General features: G+C 44.5%; 1 protein-coding gene across 3 annotated transcripts in view; it reads right to left on the minus strand.

Moving 5' to 3' along the window:
* Window positions 1–10,084, minus strand: part of GSPT1 (G1 to S phase transition 1) — a 33,113-nt gene extending 23,029 nt beyond the window's left edge. Inside the window, exon 1 of one of the 3 annotated variants that reach the window (XM_018040475.1) lies at window positions 10,003–10,084. Coding sequence is in view for 2 of the 3 variants with exons in the window: in XM_018040473.1 (XP_017895962.1) it covers window positions 9,332–9,683 (352 nt within the window). In the remaining variant the exon portion in view is untranslated. Of the gene's footprint in view, window positions 1–9,331; window positions 9,915–10,002 lie in introns of those variants that run through there. The other 2 variants (XM_018040473.1, XM_018040472.1) reach the window with 2 other exon arrangements.

Below are 11,079 nucleotides of genomic sequence, written 5' to 3' on the forward strand. Positions count from 1 at the left end.
AGTTCTAGAACCAACTGTTAAACTTACAAATACACAACATTTGTGTTAGGCTGTAAGGCACTTCTCCTGACAGTGACCTCAGTCATGAGTTCACCCCCATGGGTGCATAATGCAAAATCTGTTCATGGTTTTATTTTTCAAGGTATCTTACTTTTATTGAATATTTGTCTTAAGTTTATGAAGCTTAGAGACAAAGTACCAAAAGCAATCAAGTGCTTAATATACACCTAATGATATGCATTCAGACCACAGAAGATGTTATAAACTTATTGGTAATGCTGGTGACATTTGCAAACTGATGTTTTTGGAATTAATAAAGCAGAAAAATCACATATAACAAGATGTTCCTTAAATTTAAGCTTCTCAATATCGTTGTACCCAGGCTTTACACGTTCATGTACGCCCTTCTTGTTCATTTCACTCTGGTCTTATTCACCGTGCACATCACATCCAGATTTTACTGGCTACTAGTAATCCTGGGCTTAGAATTCTACTAGACCCAAAGTCCTTTGTTCATGGTTAGCAAACAGGATTATTAGCGCTTGATTTCTCAAGTCTTGCATAGTTCATACCTATCAGTGAAAGAGAAGAAAACCCTCCCAAGGAGTGAAATTATGGTTTCATATATTCCAATGGTATCTCCATGTTCAGACACACATTCTTATTGAGTATTCGAAGGAATAATTCTCATAAAGTAGGAACGTTATCAGAGTGTACAAGTGATTAAAACTGCCACACCTTAAGTTAAAAGGAGAAAGTAATAATTGTGGTGAAATTATTACAATTTTTAAAACATGATTTTACCAAAAGACAGCCAGACAACAATACTGCCTGTGTTTTAACACAGATGATAATCTGGGTCTTAAAACTGCTAGTTAAATATGATCATGGTAAAATAAGCCAGTCACAAAAGGTCCCATGTTATACCATTCCACTTCCATGAAATATTCAGAATAGGTAAATCCAGAGAGCAAAAAGCAGATTGGTGGTTACCAGAAGCTGGAAGGAAAAGGAAATGGGAAGGGGTGGCAAAAATGCTTTGGAACTAGACAGAGGTGACAGTTTGTACAACACTGAGAATGTTTTAAATGCCATGAATTATTCACTCTAAAATGGTTAATTTTATGTTATATAGATTTCTTTTTAATATAAAAAATTTAAAGATACAATCATGGATCAAAGGACTTCAACATGGCAACTCCTATTTTGTCAGCTTATAGTAAGGACAGCACAAGTTAGTCAAGACCATACATGTGGCAGGTAATGAAAGCTATGTTTTAATTTAAGCTACATATTTTAAACATAAATGATGACCAATTCTCAAAAAGTGCTTAATCCATCTATTTCATAAATCAGCAAGGTAAATTTGTACTGCTTTAGCTATAAAACCAGTCTCTAATCCCCTTTACATACTAAAACAGCTATTTATAATGCCATCTTAACTAAAATATCTTACTCCTGTTAGCTAAATGGTGTGTTCATTAAAGAAAAATAAAAAAAACTTCAGTGCTGTCACAGAAGTAACAAGTGTCCCACACTGCACAGATCTGATAAACAGTATGAAGATTCTGAGTTTCTACAATGATAGAAATATCTGTGCTAATAGCCACTATCACATGCGGCTATTGAGCACCTGAAAGGTGGCTACTGTGACTGAGGAACTGAATTTAGATTTTAGTTTTAAAATCAAATACCCACATGTGCAGTTCTGGCTCCTCTGAAGGAGTCACTTCAGTTGCCCTATGAACTTGCCTTATCTGGTTTTCCACTTTGCCCTATTCTCCAACCACTCTCCACCTGAAGGGCTAATGAGATGGCTTCTTGACTCCTCTAAGATATGACCCTCTTTCAATTATAGATCCACCCACATACACAGCTTAGTTCTTGTTCCTTAGGAGATTATGGACTTCTAGAATGACTGGTTTTCTGAAATATGGAGACTTTTTCCTCTATGTTGTCTCCACAGGTAGGCACAGTGTACTGTATAGAATAAATACACACTTAATTTTTATTGAATTAACTTCAGCAGTAGGGTTCAGAACAATTTCATATGTGCCAATTTTCTAAAGGAGTTAGAGAAACAATATCCAAGAGATGTTAAAAACAGTTTGAGTAAGGAACTAAAATTCCCTGGCACACAGGTGACCACACGGTCTCACAAAAGCTGAGGCATTTTCTCCCAGACAACACTGGAAAATAGTAAAGGCAGCCATCAGAAAGAAAAGCCTGCAGAACATGTACAAGAGCCAGTGGTTTTGCCTTAACTACCTAACCCTCTAAAAATAAAAAAGGCACAATGTTACAGATAGTGGTGATCACAGCTGTTTATTTTACATCATTTCCTAAAATGTTTTAAATAATTTCAAAATGTTACTTTAAATTAGAGCATTGTGGGCTTCACTGGTGGCTCAGTGGTAAAGAATTTGCCTGCCAATACAGGAGACACAGGTTTGCTCGCTGGTCTTGGGAACTAAGCCCATGCATTCCACAACTACTGAGCCTATTTGCTGCAACTGCTGAAGCTCGTGAGCCACCGAGAAGCCACTGCAATCAGAAGCCTGAACCGCAACTAGGGAGTAGCCTCCACTCACAGCTAGAGAAAAGCCTGCACAGCAACAAAGACCCAGCACAGCCAAAAACTAAAATAATAAAATTCTAAAAATTAGAGCATTGCCTACTCATGATGTGTACCCAGCTACTGCTAAGAAAGAACATGGAGGCAGTGCCGTGGCGCACACACTCATAAGCCCCATGTCTCAAACAGTGTCTCAGCCAACAGACGGCGTAACTTCCAATTGCAAGGGGTTACTATTGGTAGGATAAGCTTGGGAATCAGATCTAGGTTCCAATCCCAACTCCTCCGTTTATTCATGGATGTCACATCCCCTATTTATTTAGCTTCTCTGAAACTTAATTTTCTTATCTGTAAAAATAGGCCATCAGTATCTATACCTCAAGAGGTTGTTGTGAAGGGCATTTTAACCGAGTGGTAACTGCTCAATAAATTTATTATAATAAGCATTTCAGTGTCCCATAATGATTATAGAAACTTTTAAGGATGAAATGTAAGAAAGGCAAATTCCAGGGCCTCTCTCTCAGAAGATCCATTTGTAGCCATTAGCTCTGGGCATGCTCCTTTTTTTTGCCATTATTAAACAGCATGGTGTGGTGGAGAGCACTAAATTAGCAACTGGCAAATTTGGATTCTAGACTCAACTGTGTCTTTAAGTCTGTGAGTGACCTTAGGCATTCACTCAGCATCTCTTATTATTACTGCCAGGTCATCTCTGGTCCTAACACTCTAAAGAACCTATTTACTCAGTCACTAAAGCAATAGCAACCTGATAGAGCTTTTCTGTAGAATAACTTAAGTTCTACTCTATTTTTCAAACAATGCTAAAGGATAGTCTTTATAATTTATATACTATCTGCTGCAAAAAGAAGAAGATATTAAATTTCAGATACCACAAAAAAGTACAAAGATAACAGAATACCATCCACGTGAAACCAAACACCACAAAGGAGATGGGCACAGACTGCTTAGTAGTACTATAAGAACTCCTACTGGAGTTCTACAAAAACAGGCAACCCGATGACATTCTAAGGTATGTACTGTTTTAAATAAATTGAGCAATAGCTGATACACAATATTGTGTAAGTTTTGGATGTACAACACAGTGACTCAAAATTTTTTGTGTGTGTGTGATTCCAATTTTTAAAGGTTATACTCTAGAATTATTATAAAACACTGGCTGAATTCTCTATGCTGTACAATATACCCTTGTAGGTTATTTTATACACAGTAGTTTGCTAAGGTATGCTTTTTTTATTTCAAGTGAAGAGGAATACAGTTACTTAGAATATGGTCTGGAATTAGGTTTGACCACTCTCAGACAAGGCTAGCTCAAAAAATCCTTGCTAAGTGTTCCTCTCACCTAGGAAGGAGAGTATGATGGGGATTGGTTTAACTTGGAATAGTAATGTAACACCTAACCTTTCCTTAGAACAAAGTCATTTATGAAAACACCAACAACACATCTGTAGCCCAGCCACACTTTATTAAAATCTACCGAAAGCAGGAATAAAACTCTTAAGAAGTTTCGGTATGAACCATCAACTGACAGCTAAAAAAGGATTATGAGGACCTCAGAACAACCAAGTAGCCAAAATCTGGCTTCTCTCAAAATTTTAAGAACTGTGAATTCAATGATAAAATTCTAAATAAGGAGCCAGAATCAAAGTAACTCACCCATGTTTAATAAAAAATAAACAAGTCTTTACTTAGAAGTGTGCTCTCCTGGTAACTCACATGGTAAAGCGTCTGCCTGAATACCGGAGACGCGGGTTTGATTCCTGGGTCTGGAAGATCTCCTGGAGAAGGAACTGGCAACCCACTCCAGTATTCTTGCCTGGAAAACCCCATGGATGGAGGAGGCTGGCAGTCGATGGGGTCGAAAAGAGTCGGACATGACTGAGCGACTAACACTTACTTACAAGTAAAGATGACTGGTACTCTAGCAAATTCCTAGGAAACTTGAAGTACAGAAATACAAGAAAGGTGAATTTTATGTTAACTGTACCTCGGATAGTCACAGAGAACAAAAGCCCTCTCTCTGCACTCTGTGTATGGCCCTCTTACCATGAAGCGTCTTCCAATTGAGTAGACTGGGTATCTGATCCCTTTCTGGACTCCTTGAGAATCACTTACCATCTTGGTGGTATCACTTTGAGTGCCTAGCACAGCATCCTGCCTTCTGCAGGCAGGCAATGTCTGTTCATTAACTGCCATACACATACCTGAGCAAAACCAGAGATTAACATCTCGGAAAATTCCATTCTAATACAGCTAACTCACCAGGAAAGATGATCAAATCTCTTTTTCATTCCTTCCTCTCCAATTAGAAAGACAGCACTATTTTAACACTTTAAGACATTTCCTCCCCAGCAAACAAAACAAGGCTCAAAATGTGTTCTCTACAATATTTCCCAACACGGCATGATGTTTTCATCATCTTTTCATGCAGTACAATTCCAGAAAAAAAGTGAAAAATAAACAAAAGAAAAAAAAAAGCAGTGAATAAAACCTGCTCTAAAATTCCCATGGGAATTCCCTAGCAGTGCAGTCAGTGGTCAGGACTCCATGCTTCCACGTCAAGGGGAACTAAGATCCAACAAGCGGCAACATGACCAAATAAATAAAAAATCAAATTTATTCCCAAACAAAGTTTCTAACAGTTGAAACAGCTGCTCAACATGGTGCAGCCCTAGTGGATGCCCTCACTTGTTCCCTGAACCCCCATATCTGAGCCACTCCACATGTAAAATCATGAAACGAGAGCCACAATGGAATGATCTCTAATAATCAGTATGACGCGGTAGGAAAAGAAATAATACTCCAGGAACAATACTTTCTCTGATCTCTTCAGCCCACTTATTCCATTCACTGTCTCATCTGAAAAGTCCTTTCTATTACAATTGTTACTGCAGAACAATTACAAGGAAAACAAAGGGGCAACCATATCTACCATCTCTTTAAACTTAAGTGTCAGTCAACTGGTATTCTTTAACACAAAAAAGTGTAAGAGCCCTTCAGGACAAAACGACTATTACTTTGAGTCTGTATCTTCTCTACTCTGGTGGCCCAGAAGAGGTCAGTCACCTTTGGGAAATTTCAGTAAATAACAGCATCCACCAAGTGACTTAAACCCCTTCTAAGGACTAACTGGCTTCCCTGGTGGATCACCAGTAAAGAATCCACCTGCCAGTGCAGAGGACATGGATTTATTCTTGGATTCCCTGGAGAAAGAAATGGCAACGCACTCCAGTATCCTTGCCTGGGAAATTCCATGGACAGAGGAGCCTGGCAGGCTATAGTCCACAGGGTCGCAAAGAGTTGGACATGACTTAATGACTAAACAACAACAAGGATTTACTGAGGACTGCTGTTTTTATTCCATGTCCATTTCACAATGGCAGTTTTGAGAGGCAATGTGGGAGGGATGATAGAACTTATACCATTACTTTAGAAGCTCTGGCCAAGTTCTATGGCCTGTTTTGTGTTCCTCCCCAAATTCATATGTTGAAATCCTAATGCCCTAAGTAATGGTATTAGGTGGAGTCTTTGGGTGGCCTTAGACCATGAGGGCACAGCCTTCATGAATGGGATTAGTGCCTTTATAAAAGAGGCCCCCAGAGAACTCCCTTGCCTCTTCAGCCCTGGGAGGACACAGAAAGCAGTCAGTCAGGAGTCTGTTATCCAGAAGAGGAAAGAGAGCCCTCACCCAACCAGGCTGGCACCCTGGTTTCAGACTTCCAGGCTCCAGACTGTGGGCAATAAACTTCTGTTGTTTACAAGCTACCAAGTCTACAGTATTTTGTTATAGCAGCCCAAACAGACCAAGACATCAACCAATCCTGATGAACACTGCTGAACTTGTTTCTCATTTAACAATAAAAAAGCCTGAACTTGGTGCAAATTGAAACTGAAAATAAGTACATTCGATTATAGAAAATGTTTGTTCTGGCACACACAGCACTTGTCTACATTTTCATTCATCTAAAGGACTCTAAATGAACATTACTTAGCCATTTTACTTGGATCTGGAGAGAACTGTACTTAAATGAATTACATGTAATTACACTTACATGGGTTCTACTTAATCATTTCTTTGGAAACTTATGTTAAAATTTTTCAGAGATCCAAGGTCAACACTGAATCCCAAGCTGTGACTCAGGATATCCTATAGCTGGATATAAAGATTAACTAGCAGCCTGCCAGTGAAAGTGGATGACTTTTTATGTAAAAGCATCTCCCCTTACTGGTTGCTCCAAGTACCACTGGGGGAAAAGAAAAAAGGAAGAAAGAAAAAGAAAAAACTAGCCTTCTTTCAGGAGAATGATGGATACTCATCCTACACATGTACATTTTAGAAGCTGTTGATTCTAGGGCTTCCCTGGTGGTCCTGTGCTTAAGAATCTGCCTGCCAATGCAGGGGACCTGGGTTCAAACCCCAGTCCAGGAAGACCCCACAAGAGGTGGAGCAAGTAAGTCTTTGCACCACAACTACTGAGCCTGCAGGCCTACAGGCCCTGCTCCGCAACAAGAGGAGGCCGGCGCACAGGAAAGAAGACCCAGTGCAGTCATAAATAACTAAATAAAGTCATTCGTGATAGAGCTCTGCCTCTAGACTCCTTCAAGAGCTCTCCTGGTATCCAGTTTAAAAACACATCCACCACCAGTTTTAGCTATGACTTAACAACAGAAGAACACTTAACAGAAGCTCTGACTTAACAACATGCTAGCCCTACAGTTGATTTCCTCACAAAAAAATACTTGCACACTTTATGGGCTTCCCCTTCACAAATTTCAACCTAAGTGCCATTTCAATGTCTTCCCTGCTTCTTCCAAACATAGTTCTTTGCTCTTATGCTGGTATAATCTATGGGCCTGAATTTATGCTGGAACATGCAATCCAACAGTGCCACATTAACTCTGGACCATCCATTCTTTTCCAAATAGACATCCTACAGAGGATGGATGAGTTGTTTTTTAAATATTAACTGGCATTTTGTAGAAACAGCTAGTAAGAGTCAGTAACACCAAATTAGGTTTCTGATTTAAAAAAAAGAAAAAGAAAAAACTGACCAAATGACCATCCCTAAGGTAGGGACAACCACTCCCCTACACATTCTACATCTCCAACTTCCGGCAGTGTCACAGAGGAAAGGATTAAGAGTAAAACTTCAAATCAGCAAATAAATATCAGGAAGAGAAAAGACAGTCCTTCATAAGAGGCAATGCCTACTCATTCAAGAATGACCACCCTTCCAGACCACTGCTCTAATGACTGCCATCCCTTGATGACTCGCTGATGGCTACATAGGCTGGAAATGGAGTCCCAGGTCTAGTCACAGTGACACTAGTAACTCCAGATTTACAAGGGAGGGTCAAAAAAGAAAGTGGCCGGATAAGAGCAACCTGCATGATAAGGTTTGGGGAACTAGGCACTTTTAGGAGACGGTAAGTGAAGAAGTTTATGTAGACCAAAGTAGTAAGCAAAGCTAAGCTTCTGTTTAAAGGGAAAACATCAAGAGCTTCACACAAGTAAAAGAAATACCAGTCAATAAAATAACTAAATCCAACTGTGTGCCCAAAAGCATTTCCCCAAACTCTCTTTTTGCCTCAAGAGAGAGAATTGCAGGCAAAGTTTCTGAAGAAACTAAACTCCTAGAGCCTATCCAAGAAATAGGGCAACAAAGAACTTCAGAGAGGAATCAAGTTCACTCATTTGACATTCCTACAAAATAAAATCAGTACCTGAAAGCATGCTATCACTTAAGCAGCCCTAAGTACAGTGTGATTTTTGAAGACTTCACTTGAAGTCACAGAAAGTCACTCAACTAGCCATGGTCAAAACTGCATATGACTCCTAAGAAGTTTTAACAAATGCTCAGGTGTCTGAACAGACTAACTCCTGACACAAGAACACAGAAAATGAGCTACACCAAGCAACCTGAATGAGGCAAACGATTTTTAACGCAATAAAAATTCTAAACGTGTCATCAACTAAGGGGAAGAATCCAAGTCCCACTTAAGAAAAAGGGCACACAGATCAACGTCATTTCCTACACAATTTAATGTTAAGTATAGAACTCTAACTTTGGGACACTCTATTAACTTCACAATCTTACAAAATGCTAAGGATCTATTGACAGCCAACAGTTTCGGCCCGGTGGCAGGGCTGCAATGCATCCTGGGATTCCTTCGGGACTGTTCGGGTCCGTGGACATTTAAAACGTAATTACCCTTTCGATAACAGGCATTGCAGCGGGGGAAGCTCTCTCGCCTAAGCCCAAGGTGAAGGGAAAACGCGAGCTTTCGTCCGCCCCAACTCCTCAGCGCTCTCAGCGCCCATCCGGCCGACTCCTGGCTCCATCTGTCCTGGCTTCTAGGCCTCGTGGCACTGACTCGCTCTCCGTCCCATACGGTTCCCACTTCCCAGCAGGGAACTGCGCCCCTGCGGGGGGCGGTGAGAGGCGGACCCCAGGCCTCACCGGTGCGCCCCGCACCCTGTTCCCGCCCCCCACCCCGCCGCGGTCGCCCCACGCAGGCCGCCTCCCCGGCCCTGGGTCGCCCCACCCAGGACAGCCGGCGCCGCTGTCAGCGCCCCACGTGTCTCCCGGCCCCACGGCCACGCGTCCCTCGCCGGGCGAGGCGCGCCCCCGATCCTACCCCGGGCCCCGTCCCAGTAGGCTCCGGCCCCAAGGCCATCTGCCCCAGCCCTCGCAGCACGGCTTCCTCCCGTCCCGGGGGCTGATCCCGGCCCTTTACCCAAAGGGCCTCCCGCGCCGCTGCCGGCTCCGTGGTTGTTGGCTGCGGCGCCAGCTGGGGATGCCGGCGACTGGGCCGGGCCCCGCAGGAAGGACGGCACGAACTCGGCGGCGTGGACGTTGGGCACGAAGGGCTTGGCGTTGACGTTGAGCTGCCGGCTGAAGGCCGCGCTGAGGTGCTCACGTTGGGCCTCGGCCGCCGCCGCCGCCAAGGGGCCGCCGGCGCCGCCGCACGGGCCTGGCCCGGGAGCTTCCATGTCCGCCTGGTCCCAACAGTCGGGCGCCGAGTCGCTGCTGCTGCTGCTCCCGCCGCCACCGCCGCCACCGCCACCGCCACCACTGCCGGGATCCATGATCGGGGGGGCCGTGTGTGTGGTGAAGAGAGGGCGGGAAATGGAGGCGGGGGAGACGGGCTGGGGAGGAGCAGGCCGCGCTGACCCAAGAAAGCGGCAAGACAGAAGGGCCGGGGGCTAGCGGCCCAATCCCCGGCGTCGTCGCGGCGGCAGCTCAAGTCCCGACTCCGCACTCGCGACGACGACGGCTGCGGCGGCGGCGACTCAACCCTCCTCGTGTGTGCGCGCTGATCTCCACCCACCCAGCCCCAACCACCTCGGACGGTCTCAGCGCCAACCCCACGCCCGGCGCGGTTTGACCCCTCGCCGCCACCCGTACCTTCGCCTCGGTAGTTCTCGGCCCCGGGCGACCCCGTTTCCGCTTATGAAGCGCGGCAGAAGGCGAAACTACGAGTTCCGGCAGCGCCCGCGCGACCCCGCTGCGGTTTTCCCAGGGGCCGACGGGAGTCGGAGTTCGGGGCCGACAGCAACCGGAAGCGGCGCCGGCTCCCGGCAGGCAGCGCGAGGAGGCGGAGGTCTGGTTGCCGCACGGCTGCCCCACCTGTCACCGAGTGGGGGCGGGGATGGGAGCGAGCCCTGGCGCGACTCGGCTCTGGGCGGCGGACCGCTAGCCTCTCAGGTCGCGGGGGTGGCCAGTTCCGTGCTGTTCTGCGCAGAACGCGGGAAAGTGGACAGCAGTTCCAAGGTGGAGAGAAAAGCCTTCAACTCCTGAAAATCGTTCCCTTCTCGTTTCACCAGCCCTCTGCGTTCCCTGCCTCACAGGCATCCTGCCTCTTTCTCTTTCATTCCACCTTCCTCCTCCCTGCCCCCAGTCTGAATTTGCCCTACATTTCAAAGGCGACTCAGGGCGTCTTTCATTTTCTGTATTCATTTGGTAGAAGAGACCATAAAACTGTGAGCCATTACCACTTAAACTGCTTTGTGGCTCATAAAGCCCAGCCCGGCAGAGGGGATTATTAACTGGAAACTTACAGTGACTCACTGTCTGTATGACTAGTCATTTAAAGCCTTCACTCAAACTTTTCCATCCCTTCCTCCTCTCGGCCAAGGGCTTTGTAAATTAAATAGAGGATTACCATATTCCATGATGTAACCAGCTAGTCCCACCTAACAGGGTTATTTTTGTGCTTCATTGTATACCTTCCGGTGAAGTGGTTTTCTTTTGAATGGACGAATTTGCTCAGATTTTCCCGAAGTACTTTTATTGACTGCTGCCAATTGCCGTTTGGTAAACATGGAAAAAGGGGGGGGGGGGGGGGGAGGCGGGCAAAAGATAAATATATAGATCCAACTGCTTCAAGTAGGAAGGTACCTGTTAAGTTTTCCTGTAATTCTCCCTTGCGGAGCCCAAGACCGAGAAAAACGTATTGTTATTTTTCTCCAAGAAGTCTAGACA

Source organism: Capra hircus, chromosome 25 (genome assembly GCF_001704415.2).
Source record: "Capra hircus breed San Clemente chromosome 25, ASM170441v1, whole genome shotgun sequence".
Classification (NCBI taxonomy): Eukaryota; Metazoa; Chordata; class Mammalia; order Artiodactyla; family Bovidae; genus Capra; species Capra hircus.